The sequence below is a fragment of the Geotrypetes seraphini genome, chromosome 5 (assembly GCF_902459505.1).
Source record: "Geotrypetes seraphini chromosome 5, aGeoSer1.1, whole genome shotgun sequence".
Taxonomy (NCBI): Eukaryota; Metazoa; Chordata; class Amphibia; order Gymnophiona; family Dermophiidae; genus Geotrypetes; species Geotrypetes seraphini.
Window position 1 is genome coordinate 101,050,194 of NC_047088.1, and position 24,739 is coordinate 101,074,932.

At 44.8% G+C, this 24,739-nt stretch overlaps 1 protein-coding gene across 1 annotated transcript in view; it reads left to right on the plus strand.

The window, feature by feature from the left end:
* Positions 1-24,739, plus strand: part of SETD1A (SET domain containing 1A, histone lysine methyltransferase) — a 350,806-nt gene that overhangs the window by 291,475 nt on the left and 34,592 nt on the right. The window contains exons 16-17 of the mRNA XM_033946630.1: positions 20,657-20,767; positions 21,297-21,416. Of these exons, the coding sequence (XP_033802521.1) occupies positions 20,657-20,767; positions 21,297-21,416 (231 nt within the window). The remainder of the gene's footprint in view (positions 1-20,656; positions 20,768-21,296; positions 21,417-24,739) is intronic.

Below are 24,739 nucleotides of genomic sequence, written 5' to 3' on the forward strand. Positions count from 1 at the left end.
TGTTTGGAGTTTGGCCTCTCTGACTGCCTTTTTGACTGCTCTAGATCTGACCAGATAGTCTTCTTTTGCCCGCTTTCCGAAATGTTTGTAGGCAATAAATGCTTCTTTTTTCTCTTTAATGAGGTTTGAAATTTGAGGTTTGAAATTTCGGAGCTTAACCACTGGGGTCTTTTGTTTCTCCGGCGCTTGCTAACTGTTTTTATGTAGCGGTTTGTAGCTTCGTGTAAGGTGACTTTCAGAGTAGACCACATAGTCTCCACATAGTCAGTTTCTGCTTGGTTATACAGCTCCCGATGGACAAAATCTCCCATGAGGTCGAAGTCTGTGCCTCTAAAGTTGAGGACCCTCGTCGCTGTGTTTGATCTAGAGAAGCCTTTCTTGAGGTTGAGCCATACTATGTTATGGTCGCTGGAGGCCAGCTTATCTCCTACTGAAACCTCTGAAATGCTGTCTCCGTTGGTGAGTACCAGGTCCAGTATTGCGTGGTCCCTGGTGAGCTCCAATACCATTTGTTTGAGTCGTGCACCCTTTATGGAGGTTAATATTCTTCTGCTGCCACAGGTAGTCGCGGAGAGTGTTTTCCAATCTGCATCGGGTATGTTGAAGTCACCTAGCAGAACTGTGTCCCCACGCAAAGTGATGTTCTCTATATCTTCGATCAGTTCTATATCTTTGTCTTCCTGTTGTCTTGGAGGTCTATATACCACACCAAGGTATAGGCATTTTTCATTTCCTCTGGCCAGGTTCACCCAGAGGGATTCCCTGGTGTATCTAACATCTGTGATTCTGGTAGTTTTGATGTTTTCCTTAGTATATAGTGCGACCCCTCCTCCTAACTTGCCCTCTCTGTTACGACAATGTAGGTTATAGCCTGGTATAACCATATCCCACCCATGCGAGTTTGTGAACCAGGTCTCGGAAATCGCTACCACGTCTAGGTCAGCGTTCATTATCTCAGTCTCCAATTCCAGAATCTTGTTGCCCAAGCTGTGTGCATTGACATACATTGCCCTCCATACCTGTGAAGAGATTTCCTTCCGAGATAGTGTGGCTCCTAAATTATTGTACGTAGTATGGGTACTTACCTTAGACTCAGAAGTGTGGGTGTGATTCGCCTCCTCAGGGTGGTTCCTTACTGCTCTAGAAAGTGAGTATGTACTCTCCCCCAACTTACCTAGTTTAAAGCCCTGCGAAGTAGGCGGGCTAGTCGATGTCCGAAAATGTTTTTACCTCTCCTGGGTCAATCTGTCTCATGTAGATGATGTTAGATTCCGGTGAAATGTTTAAGTGGTTGCAATTTCTTAAGACACCAGGTAGTCCTCCCCTCCTGCCACCCAGGACCTGAATATCTTGCTATCCATCCTTAATGGAAACATCCTTTGACTTTCTAAAGCTATCATTCTTTAGCAACTCTCCAGACTGGTCCAATTCACTGATGGGTAATAGCTCACCATGCCTAGCAGGTGGAGAGGTGCCTCAGCTGTAATCCTTGCCACCAAATACCAGCAAGGCATATGGCTTAAAGAGCTAGTGGCATCTGTTCTGACAAAAAAAAAAAAAAATCCTGAGGCAGTGCCAGTCTGAAGAGAAGCCTTCAATTGACTGTAATTGATTTTTATTGTTTACTAGCACTTTCCTTAGCTAGGTCGTGTATTGTGCAATGAGCACTTTTAATGAGAAAAAGTGCTCATTGTGCTCCAGACGTGAGGTCGATGTGGCTGGCCTGTGCTCATGGTGTACCTGCCGCCACGAAGGGGAATTTTCATTGACTTCTGGTACTGGTGTCCAGGGATCCCCTTTGCAAGTGCCTCGCACACCGGCAGTTGGCAGCGGGAAAGCCCACGCAGGGATTTCCACAGCCGCGGATGGTCAGACAAATAGGGTTTCCCTTACGGCCAAAGCAGCTGGGGACTCCCTTACCGCTGCTGCTGGCTTGCCTACTTTAGCGGCTGGGGCGGTTCAGGCCTCTCAGCCACTATAGGCCTCGGGGGTGTTTTTCTCGGCAGGCTGTGCTCTGATTTTGGCAGGAAGTGTCTCCTTTTTCTCTTCAGCCTCAGGTGACCTTCCCCCTGTATTGGAGAGACAGGGGCAGGTTTTTGCTGGGTCCACTGCTTTGGAAGTGAGTCCCATTGGGCTGTCAGGGGGGTTTTCCCCTGATTTTCTTTTAGCCTTGTGCAAAGCTTATCTTCAGACAGTCGAGTGTCCTGCTTCTGCTTCGGGGGGTTCCCCTCTGTGTCCACTCCGGCTTGGTCCCCCTCATCGCTGGTTTCGTCCCCATTTCCTCCCCTGTCCAAGTGGTCAAGCATCTCATGGGATGATTTTTTTGTATGGGGAGCAGTTTTTGCTTGATGGAGGAACTGGATCCCCTGGTGGACCTCCAGGATCCTCTCGGGAGGTTTTTTGATTCCGCCAGCTGGTAAGGATGCATTGGTAGTGCACATCTTTCAGCGAGAAGAGCTCCAGGAGCTTATTTTTCAGGTTTCCTTGGTGTTGCGATTCGAGGAAGACGCGAAGGAGCCTCCACATGTGGTTAGACCCCCTTCTTCAAGTGATCTACTCAGCCTCCTGCTCTTTTCCTATGTATCAGGATATTCGGGATATTGTGTTTGCACAGTAGAAGGTTCCAGAGTCACCCTTTCATTTTGCATGCTCTATGGTTCACCAAGGGATAGGGATACCTTGAAGTCACCAGTGGTGGACGCGTTGGTTTCGGCCATCACAAAACAGCATATGATGCCAGTTGAGGGCAGCTCAGCTTTGAGAGACTCTGAGGAGCGTAGGTTGGAGTCTTTTCTTAAGCAGAATTTTGATGTCACTGTCCTAGCAGTCCAGGCGGTGATGAGTGACAGTCTGGTGGCTCGGGCTTGTTTTTGGTGGGCCGAGCGTGTCCTGGACCAGGAGTCCGATGACTGGTCTTTCGTGGAACAGGAAGTAGCTAAAATTGAGCTGGGTGCTTTTTATCTCTCAGATGCCATGATCTGTTGTGGGCGTTGGTCAACTCCATGGCTCTCGGGGTGGCCGCTTGTCCATAACTTTTGGCTCCGGGCTTGGTCAGCAGATGTGGTATCTGAGGCTAAGCTGAAGAAATTTCCCTTTAGGGAATCTTTCTTGTTTGGCGAGGATTTGGACAAGTTGGTTCAGACCTTAACAGACTCTAAGATGCCCTGTCTTCCTGAAGACCGTGCTTGCCCGCCTGCATGGGGCAGTGTGGCTCGAGGGCATTTGTGTGATTTCTGCAGATACCGCTCTGGATGAGGAACAGCTTCCCTTCCTGTTGCCGGGTCTCCCCGGGGCCATTTCTTTCAGTACATGCAGTCCTTTCGGAGAGGGTGTGTGTGATCCCTCTGCCAGTTCCTCCGCTGCCCGCCCCATGACTCTTTGCTGGCACCTCCCCTGGTGCCAGTGGGTACCCAGTTATGGGAGTTTTACCGGGGGTGGGCCAAGATCACAACAGATCAGTGAGTCCTGGAGGTGATTCAGGACGGTTATGCTCTGGAGTTTTCTCATGCCTTGCCAGATCACTTTCTCGCTTCTCCTTGCCAGGTGGTGTGGAAGAAGCAGGCTTTTTGCCAGATGCTTTAAAGGATGCTCGATCTCAAAGCTTTAGTTCCAGTACCTCCTCAGGAGTGTTGCACCAGCTGGTACTCAATTTACTTCGTGGTGCCTAAGCCCATTTTAGATCTGAAGGGGGTCAACAATTCTGCCTTTTTGTATGGAGACCATGAGATCTGTCATTCTGGTGGTTCATCTGGGGGAATTCCTGACCTTGCTCAATCTGATGGAGGCATATTGCATGTTCGAATTCATGCCTCCTATCAGGGATTATTTCGCTTTGCAATCTTGAGACGGCACTATCAGTTTTGTGCACTTCCTTTTGGTCTGGCTAGGACTCCGCGGACATTCACCATGATTATGGTGGTCATGGCAACGGCCTTGCTCAAAGAGGGCATTCTGGTTCAGCCCTATTTGGACTGTCAATGGACTGGTTGATCCGAGTAAAGTCTTTTCAGAAGAGCTCCTGAGTTACAGCTTGGGTTGTGGAGCTTCTGCAGTCGCTGGGGTGGGTTGTCAACCTGTCAAAGAGCCGGTTGGCTCCGTCTCAGTGCTTGGAGTACCTCATGGTTCTCTTTGATACCAGCTTGGGGAAGGTCTTCCTGATGGACACCCGAGTGGTCAAGTTGCACTCCCCCTTCCTTGGACTGATCATTCTTTAATTAGCATTTACATGCCACACTGCACTCACGACTTTCAGTCAACTCCTCAAACCTATAATACTCGAGATTATAGTAAAATCATCTCTAGCGGCGTTACCTCTACATTAGATATTCAAATAGATGAATTCTCTCATCTTACTTTAGAAGAACAATCTGAAATCTGGTCTTCCTTGGTGCCCTTGGGCGCAGGATTTTCTCCAGGTCTTGGGGTCAATGGTGGCTTCCCTGGACGTGTTTCAGTGGGCCCGGGCTCACATGCGCTCGCTTCAGTATGCTCTGCTGCAGTGGTAGTCGCCCCAGTTGCACGATTTGGACTCTCCTGTTCCTCTGCAGGGGTTGGTTCGTCGCAGTCTCCATTGGTGGCTCCATTCTTCCAATCTGGTGCAGGGAGTGAGTCTAGATCAGTCTCAGTGGATCGTGCTTCTCACGGACGCCAGTCTCCTCGGCTGGGGAGCTCAGTATCTTGGTCGCTCAACTCAAGGCAGCTGTTCGCCGGAGGAGGTGTCTTGGTCGATCAGTATTGCTAGTGTTCCAGCCACTGTTGACAGGCAAGTCTGTTCGGGTTCTCTCGGACAATACTGGGGGGGGGGGGGGACCAGGAGTCGTCTGGTTGTACAGGTGGCTGCTCTGCTCATGGTTTGGACTGAGACTCATTTTCTGGACATCTCAGCTTCCCACATAGCAGGAGTGGAAAATGTCCAGGCAGACTTCCTTAGTCGTCAAGTGCTAGATCTTGGAACATAAGAGTGGTGTCTCGGTCCCGCAGCCTTCAAGTTGATTGTGCAGACTTGGGGGTCACCCGGTTCTGGGTCTGATGGCAATAAATGTCAACGCCAAAGCGCCCCAGTTCTTCAGTTAGTGCAGGGATGTTCAGGCCAAGGGGCTGGATGCTGTGGTACAGCCTTGGCCGGCGGAGGGCTTACTGTACATGTTTCCACTGTGGCTGATGGTGGGCAGAGTTCTTCACATTGCTCAGTACCCTGGCCGCGTGATCCTAGTGGCTCCATACTGGCCCAGGCGCTCGTGGACGCAGATCTGGTTTGTCATCTCATGGCAGATCCTCTTCCACTGCCCCTCTTGCCCGATCTTCTGACTCAGGGCCCCATTCTAATGTTTGATCTGTCTTACGGCATGGCTCTTGAGAGGGACAAGTTTCAAGTTGCTTTATTTTTTATATAACATTTATCATACAGGTATCTAAACGGTTTACAATAATATGTAGTAAAAATTAAAAGAAGAATAAAAACTTATCTAAACAACAAAAAAAGGGGAGACATTTATGCATGAACATATATGATATATTAGGAAAGGATGGGAAGGAAAGATTAATAAATACATCGAGATAAAAATAAAAGACGAAAATGGGAGAGGGAGGTACAGTTAGGCTGGGGAGATCGCTTCTAAAAAAAAGCGTTTTGGTAGTCTTAAAATTTCTGTAAAGGATAATCAGATTTCAAAGGGAATAGCATTTACAAGGTAAAGGCGTCTTTAAAGAAGAATGTTTTAAGTTTGGATTTGAATTTATCTAAAAAATTTTCTAGATGAAGATCAGTGGGAAGAACATTCCACAGTGTGGGAGCTGTGACAGAGAAGATGGATTTGCATGTAGTGTCGTAAAAGAGTTCACTTATTGGAGGAATAGTGAGCAGGTTTTGATTACTAGATCGGAGAGTTCTGTAAGATGCATAAGGAATTAAAAGTTTATCAATGAAGTTTATCAATGAAGGCTGGTTGATGCGTGTTTGTTTTGAAAGCAAGAAGTAATATTTTATAGGTAGAACAGTGAGAGATGGGCAGCTAATGAACTTTGCGGATAAGGGGAGTAACATGACTATATTTTTTGGCGTGGTAGAGAAGTTTAACAGCGGTGTTTTGTATTAGGTGGAGGTGATGCGTTTCCTTCTGAGTTATTCCTTGGTAGAGGGCATTACAGTAGTCTAGGGTTGAGATGACAAGTGAATGAATCAGTATATTGATTGAAGTGGGGTCGAGAAAAGAGGAGATAGAACGGATTAACTTTTTCTGTTACAACACTGATTTGTTGGTGAAATGTAAGATCTTTATCCAAGATAATGCCAAGAAGTTTAACTTTACTGTCCATTTGTATGGAAGAGGAGGCAATGCTAATGGGGGTACAAAGATGTTCTTCTGTGGAAGTTGGAAAGAGGACATTTGTAGTTTTTGAGATGTTAAGTGCAAGTTTGTTTTGTTGGAGCCAAGAGTTGATTTGATCGCGTTTGAAGTTGATATCACAAATTTCTTCGGGGGATGAGGAATTTAATGGATGAAGTAGTTGGATGTTATCGGCATAAGTGGAGACTGTAAAGCCTATAGATTGAGCTAGAGTAAATAGAGGGGTTAAGAAAATATTAAAGAGTAGGGGCGAAAGAATTGAGCCCTGGGGGGACTCCATAAGTTTGGGTGATTGAGGATGGAAATGGGATTGTTGAAACTAACACAGTAATGTCGATCATTCAGATAAGAGCAGAACCATTGTAGGGCAGTAGCTAATATCCCAAGGGTTTCTAATCGATTGAGAAGAAGGGGATGATCAATAGTATCAAAAGCAGATGTAAGATCTAGAGAAATTAGAATTGAGGATTTACGGTGATCTTTGAAATAGAGAATTGAGGTAGTTAGGCCGATGAGAGAAAGTTTAGTAGAATGGTTTTTACGAAACCCTGTTTGGTAAGGGTGAAGAGCGTTAGTTTTTTTGGCAAAATTGGATAGCTTTTTAAAAACCAATTTCTCAGTTATTTTCACCAAGAAAGGCAGGTTGGTGATAGTTCGATAATTAGTAATTTGATTTTCTGGGATATTTAGTTGTTTGAGTTTTGGATAGACAAGGGCAGATTTCCATGAAGAAGGTACTAGGTCTGAGGATAGGCTGTTCTTGATCATGTCTAATAGGAATGGTCCAAAGATTGAGAAGTGTTGTTTAAGGACAGTGGGAAGTAAACTTTCGAGAGAATTGTTCGGCAGGTTAAGACTGTTACTTTTTTAAGTTCATCAGTTGTGGGCAGATGGAAGTCTATTAAAGAGCTAAACGGGAGAGAAGAGTTAGGGGTGTGTGAAGTTATGGTTGGGGATGAGGGGGGGCAACTAAGTTTTGTCCGAACAGATTTAAGTTTATCTTCAAAATGTTAAAAGCTTGAGCCGAGGGGTGATCTTGCTTGATGGAGTATCTTCTGGCAGAAGGAGAGAGGGAACAAACAATGGAGTATAAGGCAGATGAGTTCTTGGTAAGTGTAATCCGTTTGGTATAAAATTCTTTCTTATATTTTTTATAGAAAGTGGCTAGTTCTTTGTATTTTTTAGTTTGGAGGATGACCGTTTCTTTCTCCATAGACGTTCTGTTGTACTCGGACCGCTGCTGTTCAATGTATTTATAAATGATCTAGAAACAGGGACGAAATATGAAGTAATAAAATTTGCAGACGACACCAAACTATTTAGTGGAGTTAGGACTAAAGAGGACTGCGAGGATTTACAAAAGAACCTGAACAAACTAGGAGAGTGGGCAACGAGATGGCAAATGAAGTTTAATGTAGAGAAATGTAAAGTCTTGCATATAGGAAACAGAAACCCGAAATACAGCTGTACGATAGGAGGGCTGGTAATGGGTGAAAGTACCCAAGAAAAGGACTTGGGGGTAATAGTGGACAACACAATGAAGCCGTCGGCACAGTGCGCAGTGGCCTCTAAGAAGGCGAATAGAATGCTGGGTACTATCAAAAAAGGTATTATAACCAGAACGAAAGAAGTTATCCTGCCGTTGTATCAGGCGATGGTGCACCCGTTTAATTCGTTGAAGACGAATTAAAGATAAGTCATGAGTGTACCATAGCTTTTTTGGGAGGAAGATGAGGATGTTGTCTGAGAATAGCTAGGGGCTAGCGAGTCTAGCATTCGTTGGGTTTTTGAAGACCAGATTTCAGATTGTTTTTCTAAAGTAAGATGAGAGAATTCATCTATTTGAAAATCTAATGCAGAGGTAATGCCACTAGAGGTGGTTTTGCTATAATCGCGAGCATTATAGGTTTGAGGAGTTGATTGAAAGTCGTGAGTGGAGTGTGGTATGTAAATGCTAATTAAAGAATGATCGGTCCAAGGAAGGGGGGTTGTTTTTAGATTCAGAAATTTTGAAGAGAGCGATTTTTGGGCAAAGATCATGTCAATAGTATGTCCGGCAGAGTGTGTGGGAGTATGAATTAGATGGATGTTGGAAGTGAGTGAGAGAAAGTCAGAGGATTGTTTGGGGCATCAGAGGTAAGAGGATTGTTTGGGGCATCAAAGTGAAGATTGAAGTCGCCTAAAATAACGGGATTTTCATGAGAAATACAGAAGTCAAAGATAATAGATTGGAGGGCTGACAGTAAGTCTCTGGTAATAGGGGGTGGTAAGTTCCATAGTTGAAAATGAAGAGGGTAGAGATTAGAGAGAGAGAATTGAAGGATCTCAGCAAAAGGACAGGCAGGGGTAGATGTTTCAAAGTTGAGTGGGACGGAAGAGTGATAAATTACAGCAACACCTCCGCTAGTTTTGTATTTACGATAAAAAGATTTGAAAACAAAATTATTTGGGCAAGCTTGGTGCAAGTATGCATCCTTTCCTTCAGATAACCAAATTTCAGTGAGGCAGAGAACATGGAATTGGTGTTACAGAATAAGATCATTCACTAGATGGTATTTGTTTTTAATGGAGCGCACATTTAGAAGTCCAAGTTTGGGAGTGAAAAAGGGAGGTAGAGATCAGTAGAGAAGAAGAGAGAGAAGTACAAGGAATAGGTAGTAAACATCTAGGCCGTGATGTATTTGGGAAGGAAGAAGGTTGAGAGAGTGGCCGGTGTCGCCAGAGGACTGGGATAGGTCCGCCCATACTGGGGAAAGTATAGAAGGTGGAGGAAAATAAGATTTGGTAAAAGAAGATTGGATAGGCAGTGAAATAACATTATAAGTTGGAGGAAATCTTTGAAGGGCAAAAGGAAGGCGCACAAAGGAACGCTCCTTAACCGTGCTCCTTTGGCGCGTGCCTCTGCTGCGTGCGCCACAGGTAGTACTAGATTTAAATGCAGGCAACCGATGAGGTAATCAGGGGGTGGAGCCTCCAGCGCAAAGCGGCGGCTGTCTTCAAAGTAAGATGGCCTAAGGAGAAAGTAATCACAGGGTAAGACAATAGGCAAAACAAAAATGAAGGAGCATAAATCTAACATATAAAACATATATCCAAGATGGCGTCGGGCTGGACGCGCTGAGATGCCGCTCTGAGGATTTTCCTTCAACAATTTTCAAACAATTTGTAAGCGGTTCAATTACTTACCCGATGCCTAAACGGAGGGGCCGTAGCACCGCTGGTGCCTCGCGGCCCACGGCCACCCCCGCGGCTGGAGACATTGGGGAACTCATCAGGCGGATGCAGGGTATTTTTTCGGCGTCGGAGGGAGGCCCGCAGAGGAGTAGCGGCGTCAGTGAGGACGTGGAGATTCCCCCGGGATTGGAGACATCGTTGAGCCCCGACGTTAGGGCGCCGCCCCCGCAACCTCAGCTAAGCAGCTCTCCAAGGGGTAAGGTAACCCCGGAGGTCGGGGTCTTGTCTTCCCCTGAGGCAAGTAGTCCATCACAGAGCCTGCTGACAGGAGCTCTTATGGATATGAGCTCCTTTGAAGAAGCTGAGGGGGAATCATCTGAGAGGCGAGTTAACCTTCAGGGACAGCGTAAACTTATTCAACTGGACGGTGAGCACTATGACATTTCTTTACCTGTATTTTCTTTGGAAAAACCCTCAGAAGTAACTCTGGACTCACTATGGGATCTTATGGCCGGACTAGTGAAGACCATAAGTCCCAAACTTCAGTTAATTGAGGGGAAATTATCTCAACATTCTACTGAACTTAAAGATTTGAAAAAGGATATGACTGCCTCTAATTTCTCGGTTCAAAAGCTTGAACAGGACATTAAATCATCCAAACAATTACAGGAATCTTTAATGAAAGATAATATCAATCTTAGAAGAAAAATGGAGAACTTAGAAAATAACTCTAGATATAATAACTTAAGAATCATTAATTTTCCTAAGCTTCCACTGACACCTCCTAGAGAAATGTTTAAAAGATATTTTCTTGAAGTTTTGGGGGCCTCAGAAGATTCATTACCTCCTTTATCACGAGTCTATTATTTACCTAATAAGACTAAATTACCAAAAAAGCCGTCGGATCAAGGACTATTGGATGTATCAGAGTTATTGGAAAAATCAGATAAAGAGGTTGTAGAACCGAGTACTTTGATTATAACAGTAGCTCTCTCTATTGATAAAGTATGGTTGTTAAAACTGTTCTTTAAAAATAGACAGAAAGAATTTATGGGTTGTAAAGTCCAGGTATTTCCTGATTTATCACGAGAGACGCAAAGGCGTCGTCGTGAATTTCTTTTGTTGAAGCCAGGTGTTATATCTTTGGGTGCTACTTTTTATTTGCGACACCCTTGTAAATGTATAGTCCATCACCGATCAGTTAAATATGTTTTCTTTGAGCCTAATCAGTTGACTTCTTTTTTAGCGCTCTCCCGATTGGAGGTAGAAAAATCATAAGCTCTATGACTATAGGTTAATCCCAGCAATCAGCCTTCCAGCTAACTTTATGAAAGAGTGTACATTAAGTTCAATTCTTTAATTTAGGCTTTATTTTATAAGAAATCTTGGATCCAATTTAGAGGACTTGAGCATTTTAGTTAATATATGATTTAATGTTATTGGAATGTTTCTTGCTTTATCTAGAATTGCTAATTTGCTTTCTGTACAAGGTATTCTTGATTATATGATTTGAAAATCAATAAATATATTTAAACATAAAACATATATTAGTAAAACGTTTGAGCAATAGCAGCAAGGAGAAGTGAAACTAACAATACGAGCAGTACTTACAGAAAAGGAAATTGTGATCAGGAGGAGCAGTGTCGGGTGAAAAGAACAAAAGTGAGTTGAAGACAAACAGCTAGTGAGACAGGGTAAGTAAGGTTATTCAGATAAAATTCACTTTTTGTGGGCGGCCAAATTGCTTCGACCTCCAGTGCGACCTTCGGTTCCAGCCTGGGATCTCAATCTGGTTCTGTCCATGCTCGTGTGCTCTCCCTTTGAGCCACTGGGTTCCTGCTCGTTGAAGGACCTTACTCTCAATGCAGTTTGATTGGTGGCCATTACTTCTGCGAGATGCGTTTCTAAGTTGCAGGTTTCTCTTGTAAGCCTTCTTTCCTGGAATTTTCTAGGGAACGTGTTTTGCTGCAGCCTCTTCCTTCCTTTCTGCCGAAGGTGATCTCACTTTTTCATGTGGTTCGCTTTTTGAGGGTGGCCAAATTGCTTCGGCTTCCAGTGTAGCCTTTGGTTCCGGCCTGGGATCTCAATCTGGTTCTGTCCGTGCTCGTGCGCCCTCCCTTTGAGCCCCTGGGTTCATGCTCGATGAAGGAACTTACTCTCAATGTGGTTTTCCTGGTTGCAATTACTTCTGCAAGACGCATTTATGAGATGCAGGCTTTCTTTTGTAGGCCTCCTTTCCTGGAGTTTTCTTGGCAGCGTGTTATGCTGTGGCCTGTTCCTTTCTGCTGAAGGTGGTCTCACCTTTTCATGTCAATCAGTCCATAGTCCTTCTGGTCTTGGATAGTTGGGAGGGCTCTTCGGAGCTGAGGCAGTTGCGCAAGTTGGATGTCTGCAGGTTCTTCACTCTTATGTTCAGGGGACACAGGAGTTCGGAAATCAGATCATCTTTCTGTTCTTTTAGCCGGTCCTTGTAAGCAGGGTGGTGCGTCCGAGGCTTCCATTGCATCCTGAATCATGGAGACTATCGCTTCCGCATACCTTCTTCAGAAGATGCCTGTTCTGGAATTTCTCAAGACTCATTCCAGTCGGGGTCAGGCAGCTTCTTGGGCTGAGTCTTCTCTTGTGCCTCCAGTGATATATCTAAAGCTGTGGTTTGGTCTTCTTTCCATTCCGTTGTGCACACTACCAAGTGGATGTTCAGGCATGTTGGGATGCTGTGTTCGGTGAGCATGTTCTGGTGGTGGCCCTATGGAGGTCACTCCCAAGATGGGTACGGCTTTAGTACATCCCATCAGTGAACTGGGCCAGTCTGGAGAGTTGCTGAAGAAGGAGAAATTAGGTTCTTACCTGCTAATTTTCTTTCTTATAGACTCTCCAGACTGGCCCAGTCCCCACCCTGTCTGTTGTTCTTTCGGGATTCACATGAAGAGTGTGTTTTTTTTTCTGCGGGTTCGGGGAGATTAAAAAGAACATCGGCTTTGGCTCGGCTGACGAGCTTTGGGAACATTTGTTGAAGGGGTTTTTTCTATGCAATTTCCTACAGTATTGTTCTATGTTAGTTGTTACTTCTGTTAGGAGTATTGCTACTGTTATACTTACTGTGTTTCACTGAAAATAAGACAGTGTCTTTTATTCATTTGGGGCCCAAAAAAGGCACTAGGTCTTATTTTCGGGGTATGCACATGACCATCTCTCCCTTCCTCTCCTTCACCCCAATTCTTCCTCTTTCCTTTCTCTCCACCCACATGTGCAGCATCTTTCCTCTCCTCCCTCCCTCCTTCCCATCCCCCTGTGCAGCAGAAGTTTTCCCAGCTTCTATCCTACCCTCCCACCTATCCCTCATGCAGCCTTGCCCAGCTTCTATCCTTCCCTCCCTCCCATCCCTTGTGCAGCATAACCCTTGAGCACCCCCCCCCGCCCCCACTGCGCAGCCGAACCCTTGCTGACCCTTGGCAGGGAGGGAAGGATGGAGGGTTAGCAGGGGTTTGGCTGCACAGTGGGGGGGGGAGGTGGCGCCAGCCGAGTTGAAGCAGTTGCCGGCGAATCCCGGGACTAGGGCTTATTTTTGTGGAAGGGCTTATAGTAAGACGTACCCCGAAAATGATGCTAGGTCTTATTTTCGGGGTAGGTCTTATTTTCGGAGAAACATGGTAGTACTTCTTAGTTCTGCTTGGCTTTTCGACAGACTGATTATATTAGGAGGAAGCACAGCTACTTGTATTAAAACCAGAAGATTTTGTCTCAGTCTCCACCTGCTGGTCATGGTGAACTATTACCCATCAGTGAATTGGGCCAGTCTGGAGAGTCTAAAAGAAAGAAAACTAGCAGGTAAGAACCTAATTTCTCCTTTGATAAGGATTTTACCTTGAAGACAGTGTTCTAAGTGCCTGTTTCTTCAGGAAGACTGATTTCAAAGTTTCAAGCCTTATTATGCCAGGAACCAAATTGCTGCCTCATGAGAAGGCAGTAATTTGTCTGGTTCATCCTTTCTTCAGAAGGTGATGTCTGTGACTCCTACAAATCCATCTATTTCTCTTTCAGTTTTCTATAAGTCTGTGTTACGAAAGGATTTTTATAGGCTTTCTTGTTTAAATCAGTGTTTCTCAACACGTGGTACACGAGCCGCTTGTTGGGGGTATGCGGTAGTGCTGCCCGATCCAATTGAATGGATTTGTTCTCCCCCCTCCCCCGAGTCAGCGGCAGGCAGCATGTGGGAATTGCTGCTGATACCACAGTGAGATTCAATACTGATTTGGCCCGCCTCCCACCTCCGACTCTGACCTAAAACAGCAGCGGTAAACAGGCTGCTCCTGGTCTGCTTGCTGAGGCCTTTCCGTCTGCTGCGTTACTGATGACATCACTAATGATGCGGCAGAGGGAAGCCCTGGCAGAGAGGGACGCTTCTGCTTTAGATCGGAGGCGGGCGAATCACCATCGAATCGGAGGTGGGGGGAGCGAATCAGCATCAAATCTCTTTGCGATATCGGCAGCAATTCCTACATACTGCCTGCCACTGACTTGGAAGTCTCTCCGTGGCAGAGGGGAGATTTCCAGATTAGCGGCAGGCAGCACGTGAGAGTCACTGCCGATATCGTGACTGCAAAATTCAAGCCTTGTTAATACAGGGAAGGAGAGGAAGGATGTCTGATGGCACAGGGGGAGGAAAGAGGTAAGAGGAAGAAAATCTGGTGGCATAGGGGAAGGGGAGAGTGAAAAGAAGGAAAGATGGGGGAGTAGATTGAAACATGCATGATGAGGGGAGAAGATTAAATTGCAAATAATGGAGGAGTGGAAGGGAAGATGGTGCATGGAAGGAGATAGCGAGAATTTACACGGCACAAGGAAGGGAGAGAGAGAGAGGTTGTTGGTCATGGGGGTAGATGAGAGGGAGAGAAAGATGCGCAGGAGGTGAAAGGGGAGAAGGAGGGAGATGGATCCAGGAGCAGAATGAAGTGGAGAGATGCACAGAATTCTGCCAGGAGTAAACAAAGAGCTAGAAAGGGGTGAGAGGGAAAATTGTTGGATATGGTGGTGGAGAGAGAACATAGGAACAGATTGAAGGGGATGAAAGGGGGAGGAATATTGGATAAAGTGGTGGAGGGAGAGATGTGACATGGTGCTAGAGAGGAGTGATAGAAGGAGAAATGGGAATGGAGGTGGTCAGTTGTGAAAAATACTGCACATGATCCAGGGGATGAGAGAGGGAGAAATGTTGGACTCGTGGAGGGACAGAGAGAGATGTTGGTTGGGGAAGGGAATGAGGTCTGGAGGAGAGGAAGCGTATAGGAGGCAGAAAGAAATATTGGATGCACAGTCAGAAGACTCATGAAAACAACAAAGGTAGGAAAATTTTCAATTTAGTGATCAAAATGTGTCCATTTTGAGAATTTATATCTGCTGTTTATATTTTGCACTACAGTGTTCCCCCCCAAATTCATGGTTCATGAATCGCAGACTCAATCATTCTCAGTCTGCTCCGACCTCTTCCTGTAGTAAAGTCGGGCTACACCAAAGCAGCTCCTGATTGGTGTAGCCCAACTTTACTACAGGAAGAGGTGGTCGGAGCAGTCCGCAAGTGATTTTCTTCACTCGCCGGCGCTCCAGCTGCCCTCTCCTGCCTCCGCTGCCTTTTGAATTCACGGGGGTTCCTGGAACAGAACCCCCACGAATTTCGGGGGAGTACTGTATATTTTTATGGTTTTCTATAGTTGTTACTGAGGAGACATTGCATATTTTAAAGTCATCTGCTATGACCTCTTTGAAAAAAAACCCCAACAAATAAAATTAACATTTTCTTTGCGTACAGTGTGCTTTGTGTTTTGTTTTTTTTAATTCTGTGGTTACTAAGATTATATTGTGTGTATATGAAAAATGGATAGACAAAATTGCATTACAATTAGTACTATTATGAGGGTGGGGTATGGGATGGAGCCTGGCCGGGGGTACTCGGTTGATATTTGTTAGACTTAGGGGGGTACTTGACTTGAAGAAATTGAGAAACACTGGTTTAGATGTTGGAAGAGTATTGTGCTGATATTTGAAATGAATGGAAGACTTTGCAGTTTGGATAGACTTTGTTCAATTTGATGGAGCCAGGAAAGATGAAATAGCTTCTAAGACAACGGTTGCCAAATAGATTAAAACATGAAATGTGTCTGCCAACATTCTGTCGGGCCGTCCCGTTCCCCATATGAGGAGGCAAGCCTTGGGCAAGGCATAGCTTGATTCCACCACAAAAAATATACAAAGTGGCTACTTAGTCTTAAATGCATACCTTTTTGTGCCATTATAGTTTGGATATTCAGGAAGATTTGGGGGCTAAGATTCTTTGAGGTCTCTCTAGTCTGGTTCCTCCTTCAAGTTAACGCCCATCAACTCTGTCTTATCCATATTAACCTTAAACCCTGCTAATCCCCCATAGGTTCGGAAAATATCCAAAATAATGGGGATTGTACCCTCCGGATCTCGAATATATAACAAAATATCATCCGCAAAAAGTGCAATGCGATGCTCATGAGTCCCCACCCAAACCCCCTGCATGCCAGGGTGCATACGAATCATCGCCGCAAGAGGTTCAGTGGACAATGCGAATAGCAAAGGGGACAAGGGACAGCCCTGCCGAGTACCTCTACCAATTGCAAAAAAAATTGGTATAGGACCCATTAATTTTAATACAGGCCCGAGGCCCGGCATACAGGTCTCTAACCCAACCACAAAGTAAAGGACCCAAGCCTACTTTAGCCATAACAGCCCAGAGAAAATCCCAAAGGACCCTATCGAAGGCTTTCTCCGCATCAATAGCCATCACTGCCATTCCCCCGTAGGCCCTGGGCCTCCAACATCACATACAAGGTATGATGCACATTATCTTCTACCTGACGCCGAGATATAAACCCCGCTTAATCTACATGGATAAGCGGTGGCAAGACGTGAGCAAACTAGAGCCAACACCTTCGCTATAATCTTAATGTCCACATTTAAAAGGGAGATAGGTCTATAAGCCCCACAACTAGTCGCCTCCCTCCCCGGCTTGGGCAGGACAGTAATACCCGCATCTCCCATAGATCCTGGGAATGGGCTACCATTTTGAGCCCCATTAGCTACCCGGACCAACAAAGCACTAAGGGTGTCCTGAAACTTTTTATAAAATCAGAGAACCCGTCCAACCCACACGCCTTTCCTGGTTTTAAATCTCTAATCACCCATAACACCTCCAATTCGGAGATCGGCTCCTTCAATCTGTCATACTCCAGCTGGGACACACTGGGTAAAGGCAATCCATCAAAAAAATCACCCCAAAGGCCGGGTGACCACTTTATACAAATCACTATAATAGGTCAAAAAGCAGGTCTGTATATCAGAATCTGTGCGAGAAGCGCTCCCTCTACTCCCCTTAATTTCCTGGATCATATGTACAGATCTACGCTTGCGAAGGAATCTCGCCAACAGAGCTCCGGATTTATTCCTATATTAAAAAAGACTCTGTTTCAATCTGGCTCTCATAAAAGCTTCATCTTCCAACTGGAATTGCTGTAATTCCCGTCTTAAACTCCGCAATTGACATGCAACCCCTGGATACAACGTGTCCTTATGATGTAACTCCAAACACAACAACTCTTCCTGCAAATAAATTTCCTCCCTACTTCTCTTTTTCCTCGCTCCCCATTTAATCAAAACCCCAGCCCTGTCCCTTTACGTATCAGAATCGCCAACCCCCCTTTTTTCTGACCCCCGCCTTGATGTGTAAATACCCATTCAAACCCGGGGTGGCTCAACAAATGCAAGTCCCTTCCCCTCAAATGTGTCTCTTTTAACAAGGCTACATCCTATTGCAGATGCAACACTTCTTTCAACACAATACTACGTTTCCCCAGATTATTGAGACCATTCACATTCCAAGAACCCAATTTAAAGGCAACTACAGAGTTAACATTAGTGGATCCCCCTCTCCCCTGTCCCCCTTTACCCCCCTCCTCCCCTCTCCCCCAGCCAATACTGGTCTTGTTCTTCCATGACCAGTCATACCGGTAAGAAATGAAGTACAAACCCAACTGCTCCCCAGACTCATACATACTTTCATACACCCGACACATACCCTTCGAAATCACCCTCTCCCACCCAATGTTCCACTCAAAACCAAAACATTTTCTCAGCCAAAAAGACCTAGGAAAAAGTCCACCAGCCAGTCCAGGAATCAACCTGCCGGAACCAAAGCTAGAATCCAAATGTGCAGCTCAAAAGATGCTCTCTTCAGGTAACATTCGAAGTTAAGGGCCCCTGCTCTGGCCCCGGAATGTTACAACACCCCAATTCCTGCAGCACCTTCTACACTTCCTTCACCATGTGCACCTTCCATGATGTCCCGTTGATGGTAAGCCAGACACCAAAAGAGAATAACCAACGATACCGATGGCCCTCAGCAGGAAGATCACATCACGAAAAGCTTGTCACTTCTGAAGCGTGGCCCAAGCCAAATCCTGAAAAATGCCCACTCTAATCCCCTTCCAGCGCCATTCTGGGGATCCCCTCACCTTGGCCATGATGCGCTCCTTAATGCCATAGTCTCCAAAACAGACTATTATGTCCCGCACATTCGCCCCTCTCAGGGTTCCCATGCTGCAATGCACTCTCTGAATATGAAGCCAACCTTTCTCCGGCGCATCAGTTAGTCCCAATAACGAACCACAAAGATCTCGCACCACAGCCGCACAATCCCGTTGCTCCTCCATTTCCGGAATACCCTTAAAACGGATATTGCACCTCCGGGATCTATTTTCCAGATCTTCAACATGCGCTTGCAATTCTTTAAGAAGAGAATCGTGGGAGTTCACAGACAATTTTTGTTCAGCCACCTCCGCCGCCATCTTAGCTACCTGATCCTCGGAAGCCACCACGCGGGTGCCCAACTCCCGCACCTCTGCCTTAATCTCCGCCAGTGCCGATTTGACTTCCTGGCGGTAATGGGATTTCTCCCCGAGGCGGGAGGGGGGTATTTGTCTATTTTTGTATGGTTGTTACTGAGGTGGCAGTGCATAGAGTCATCTTTGAAAAAACCCCGGAATAGGAATGATAATTAACATTTTCTATGCGTACAGTGTGCATTGTGTTTTTTTTTAATTTTATTGTTGGTAGATAATTTTGACTTGGTCATTTTAAAAGTAGCTCGCGAGTCAAAAAAGTGTGGGCACCCCTGTTCTAGATGGTCCTTACTTTCACACTTCCATTTTTGGGACACTATTTCTCAATTTCTCTTGTACAGCCCATGCTCTTGTAGAGTTTGGTACTCCAGTAATCTCTGCCAGTTGGCGTTGATTGGTGTTTGGTATTGGTTTTATCAATTTCAGCAAGCAAATTTTTTCTGCAAGTGTTAGATCTTTTCCTTGACATTTTAAATGCACACACCACAGGTAAAACACAACACTCAACGCAGTTGCATATGTATGCAAATGCAGCTGCTCATTTATACTTAATGGGAAAATGATGAATCCGTGATGTTCTGTACACAGTAAACAGCAAAATGTTCCCCCCTTATAACTGTTTTTTAATTTTGTTCTCCTGGGTTTGAACAAAATAAACGGCTGCCCCAATTAACCGGTGTCCCAATTATCTGAAATCTACTGTAATTCCTTTAAGGTTGAGGTGGTGGCATTATCTTGCTAAAGGGGGGCATTTGTCCAACTCCTGTTTGGTGGCTCATTTTGACATAGTGCACTTTCTTAAAAGGGTCAACCATCTTAAACCACCTCTTCATTCTTCCTGTCTTGAATGGAATCTTAATCTGGTACTCGGGGATTTGAAGAAATCTCCCTTTGAACCATTGAAGAATGTTCCTCTTAATGATCTTAAGTTGAAGACAGTGCTTGATGGCTATTACATCAGCTTGAAGAATTGCTGACCCTGACCTGTTGGGATCCATTTTTCCAGCTCTGAAGCTGGAGTTTCCATCCAGACTGTTCCTTCTTGCCTAAGATCCGTTCTTTTTGCATCAATCAGCCTTTATTTCTTCCTTCCAGAAAGAAGATTGCAGAAGGTACGAGATGTTCTGGACATATGCCAAATTCTTCTGCTATATCCCGAGGTTGCAAATGATTTCTGTCAGTTGGATCACCTTTTTGTGCTCTCTGCAGGCCTAAATAGAGGTAAAGGAGCCTCGAAGTGGATTAGGGAAGCCATCTCTTCTGCCTATGTGCATTCTAGCAAACCTTGTCTATGAAGGCTCACTCTACAAAGGCTCTTTCTACTTCCTAGGCTGAGTCTCACACTTTTTCTCTTAATGAGATTTGTGGATTGACTACTTAGTCCTCTTTGCACACTTTTTCTGAGCAGTATTGGGTTGCTATCACGGCTAGATCAGAGACAGCTTTCAGAGTGTCTGATCTCTCTGCAGCTGTTTGAATTGAGGACTGCTTTGCTATATGCTTCTGGATTCATATGTTGTGAACACAAGGAAGGAAGAATTCTTATCTGATAATTTTCTTTAATCACATTGTATGAATCCAGAAGCCCATCTTTGAACTTTTCTGCTTTTGTTTCCTGTTGGTTTCTCTGTTCAGGTTACTATTTGTAGGTGGTTCCCTTCAATTGTATACTTATCAACTCTACATTGCACTTCTCTGGGAGGGAGGAAAAGTTTAGCTTGTCTTATTCATATGATTATCATTCCTTGTAGTAAATTCTGTTTTGTTATAAGAAATACTGAAGGACTAGAATACATACTGTCCTTATATGAAAGAGTTGCCCACTGTCTCCTGCTGGTAGATGGCCATAACTCAAAAGCTTCTGGATTCATATTCTATGACTCAAAGAATTATCAGGTAAGACATAATTTTTCCTTTGGTGTTTAAATACGGTCAAGATAACCCACTCATGTGACTGGTGAATTACTTTGTAAGGAGAACTTCTCTTACAGATCAGTAGAATCACCTTCTTGTTTTACATTTTTCTGTTATGGGAATACATGAACTGTGATAAAAGAGGAGTTTGCACCCAGAAGAAGCAAAGTTCTTCCATTGTAAAAGTGGAGAGGTTTGTTTTTCTTGTAAGAGAAACTGCCTACTTTGTGATCCAGACTAGTATATCAGTTAATGGAAAAGAAATCAACAAACTGAGACAAATTGTTTCTTCACCCTCTGCAGGGCCCCAACCGTGTGTTATCGGAAAGACGGTCAGAGCAGCGGAGGTTGCTGAGTGCTATTGGAACTTCTGCAGTCCTGGATAGTGATTTGCTGAAGTTGAATCAGCTGAAGGTCAGTGTTGCTTGATGTTTGTAGAAATAATCGCAAGATTGAATAGGGAATGTTGCAGGAAATGATAGAGGTGTATTGACAGAGTTGTGTATATGGGTTTCCTAATAAGGTGCTGCCATAAAGCAGGACTGAAGCACATTAATAGAATTCTGCGAGTGGAATTGTAATAATGAAATAATATGATATGGTATGCTACTGAGCAAGAGTAATACGGAGTTGAATTTTAGATTTAATTATTTGCCTATTCTAAATCCAAGCTTAAGGAGAGAAACAGTTCAACACTAGTTATTTTCTTCCCGAAGAGTGTTTATAATGGAGGGTGAAGTGACATGGCCACAGTTGCAAGAAACTTCAGTAGGATAAGTATGATTTGAGTCCTGGCTATCCTAGTTGTCCATCTACTACTCTAACCACTGGAAGATCTGTGCTGTTTTTAGAGGAGCAGGAGGAGATATTGTAGAACAGTGCTCTCAGGATCTCAATTTGAGCTTTTCTCTATATCAGGGAGAATTTGATCTTTTTCTTCTAGTTCCGTAAGAAAAAATTGCGCTTTGGCCGCAGCCGCATCCATGAATGGGGTCTTTTTGCCATGGAACCCATTGCTGCAGATGAGATGGTGATCGAATACGTGGGACAGAACATCCGACAGGTGAGTGTCTCATATTTTCTATCTGGTAGAGCACTAGTTTTTTTTATCTTATATTTTAAGAGAGAAAAATCAACTGGTTGCTGACTGGCTGAGAAGATTTCTTATTAGACCAACTTTGCAATCTTCTAAAATGTACTGCTGATAAAAATAAATAAATTGTTAGCAGTATTAAGAAGACATCCTGACTCCTTTAGTTTCAGTATTTTAGAACGGCTTAGCATAACATTTTGTCAGTTTATAGTGCAGCTCCAATGATAAATCAACCTGTAATTTAAAAAATATATGTTATACAGTATAATGCTTTATTTGAACGTATCTTTATTAGTTTCAGACACACCAAAAATAATGTAAAATATATTATCACAGGACAAGCAGGCAGCCTATTCTCACATGTGGGTTGTGAAACTAGCTGCCTGCTGACCCTGGATAACAACTATTATGGTAAGTAACTGTGCTTTATCCCAGGACAAGCAAGCAGCCTATTCTCACATGTGGATGACGTCATCCACGGAGCCCGGATGCGGACAGCCTCGCAAGCAGACTTACTTGTAGAAAATTTAGAAGTTTTGAGTCTGCCACACCGCGCATGCGTGAGTGCCTTCCCGCCCAGCACAGGGTGCGTCTCCTCAGTTCTCAGTTTTCCGCGGAGCCAAGAAGTACGTCTTTGACGCTCTGCGCTGAACTTAGTTCGCTTCGTGCCTTATCTTCACTGCAGTTCGTGCTTTTCTTTTTGTTTCTGTGCTTTTTGTTTCGTTTCTGAAAAAAAAAAAAAAAATTTTATTTTTTCATCGACTGACGGGGCCTGCCACATGCCCGCAGCCTGCGGGCTTCGACTTTGCGGCGGCTATCTTCCCTTCTATGTCCCGGCCAGTCATGGGTTTTAAGAAGTGTAACCAGTGCCAACGTGCGATCTCCCTCACTGACATACACCGCTGGTGTCTTCAGTGCCTGAAGCCTGACCATTGCCCGGAGTCGTGCATTTGCTGTGCTACTCTTCAGTCTCGAGCCCTCAAACATCGTCAGGTTCAAGTGGAGAAGATTTTCAGGATGGACTCTTCTACACCCTCGACCTCCGACTTGGTCAACCCTTCTGCGGGATGTCCTCCTGCCTCCACAACTCCGACCTCGAGTCTCATCGTTTGGATCGTCCTTGAAATCGAGTAAATCTGCCAAGTCTTCTCCTGAGCTTCCCTCAAGTCAGATACCTAAGCAGACGGTTCCAGCGGTGGTCCTCAAGCTATCCAAGCACTCCAAGCCAAAACATGCTTCCTCTGCCATCCCGGAGCCTTTAGCCTCAGCAAGTGGTCCAATTTCAGACTCTGATCCACAATTGCAGGCTACTATCATTACCATTTTAGAGCGGGAATTTGTTCAGTTACTGAGCAAATACAGTCCTGCCTCGACTCTGCTTCCTGCAGTCCAGCCTGGGCACTCAGCAGTCTCACAAGAGGTCAAGTCCTTGCCTGTGCCTGTGCCACACACTATGCAAGGAGTCGAGTCTTTGCGAGTGTCTCGAATGGAATCTTCACACTCCATACAAGGAGCCAAGTCTTTGGGAGTGCTTCGAGATTCCTCGACCCAAACCACTGAGTCTATGGGGTTTCGATCTATAGCTTCCAGCCCTATACCCTCTCCAAAGGCATTGCCCGATTCGAGGCACAGGGCGAAGTCTCATTGACCTCGCATGAGACCTGCTTCCAGACAGCACTCTCGTTGCCAGTCGAGGCCCTCATCGATGCATTCATTGAGGTGCAGATCTTCTTCCAGAGAGAAGCTTACCTCATCCAGCCCTTCTAGCTCTTCAAGGCCTTCAACTCGATTGAGAACACTGATCGCAGAACCCAAGGACTCAGCTGATTACAATGCCTCGTCACAGTCTGTCTATTCACTTGGATACCAATACTCCAGAGAGGCCTCACCTTCGTTTTCCACTCAAAACGCCTCGAGGACATCGAGTCCCTCTCAAGGCCATGCTCTGGCGGATCAATTGTCCTTTTCCTCCATCCTCCGTCAGATGGCTGAGGAACTGGACATTAAATTCGATGTTGGATCAAAGTACTCTAAGGAGTATTTAGAGGAAATGAGTATACCTCAGCCTCATGCAGAGTCTCTCAAACTTCCTCACGAAACCTTGAGACTCCTTATGCGATTCCTGCAGTTCCAGGCAAGTTGGAATCAAGGTATAGAAATCTTCATTGTAAGGGATTTGAGAATTCACAACTATCTCATCAATCCCTCCTTGTGGAATCTTCATTGAAGAGGACCTATCCTTCCAGGGTCTATGCAACCATATCTCCTGGAAAAGAGGATAGGACCATGGATAAGTTTGGCCAACGTCTTTATCAAAATTCAATGATGGTCTCCAGGGTCCTAAACTATAATTTTATTTTCATTACTTATTTCAAGTACTTGATTGATGTTCTTCCTAGTTTTCTAAAGACCTTGGTCAACATAGACATTTGGAGTTTCAGCAACTCTCTGCTACCTTGGCACAACTCGGGTTGCATCTTCTCCAGTCATCTTATGAAGCCTTTGAACTTTACTCGAGGGTCACTGCATTCTTGGTAGCAATGCGCCGCCTGGCCTGGCTTCGCACCATCGATATGGATCCTAATCTTCAGGATCGTCTGGCTAATATTCCTTGTGAGGGCAATGACCTCTTTGATGAATCCATAGAGTCTGCCACCAAGAAGTTCTCTGAAAAATCTTTTGCTTCTATTGTCAGACCAAAGCCTAAGCCAGCTCCTGCAAAGCCTTCTCAACCTTTTCCATACTACCAGAGGTGTTATCCTCTAAGGGCAGCTCCTTACACTCAAGCACCTCCCAAGAAACAACAGCAGCATTTTTGGGCCATTTTTTGCAGACTAAAAAATCTCGTCTTATATTTAATTATGTACGGTATACATTTTCCCAATATTACTACCTTAACACGGTCTTACATCAGGATGCAATTTTTGGACATTCTGTTCGCAAAAAAATCTTTTTTGCCATTTGAAATTTTTTTTTCTTGCTACTCTTATATTTGCTACCCTTACTTTTGAAATTTTTCTTTCTTGCTACCCTTACATTTACTGTGTTTTAATTCAGTCTGCAGCTTTGGAGTCACCACTAAGTGGGGGGAATGGGACTTGTATGCCACCTTTTTGTGATTATACATTCAAAGATGTTTACATATATACAGGCACTTATTTTGTACCTGGGACAGTGGAGGATTAAGTGTCTTGCCCAGGGTCACAAGAAGCATTGCTGTGATCAATCCCACATTAGAGTACTGAGGCAGCAGCTCTACTACTAGACCACTCCTTACCACACTAATTGGGGGT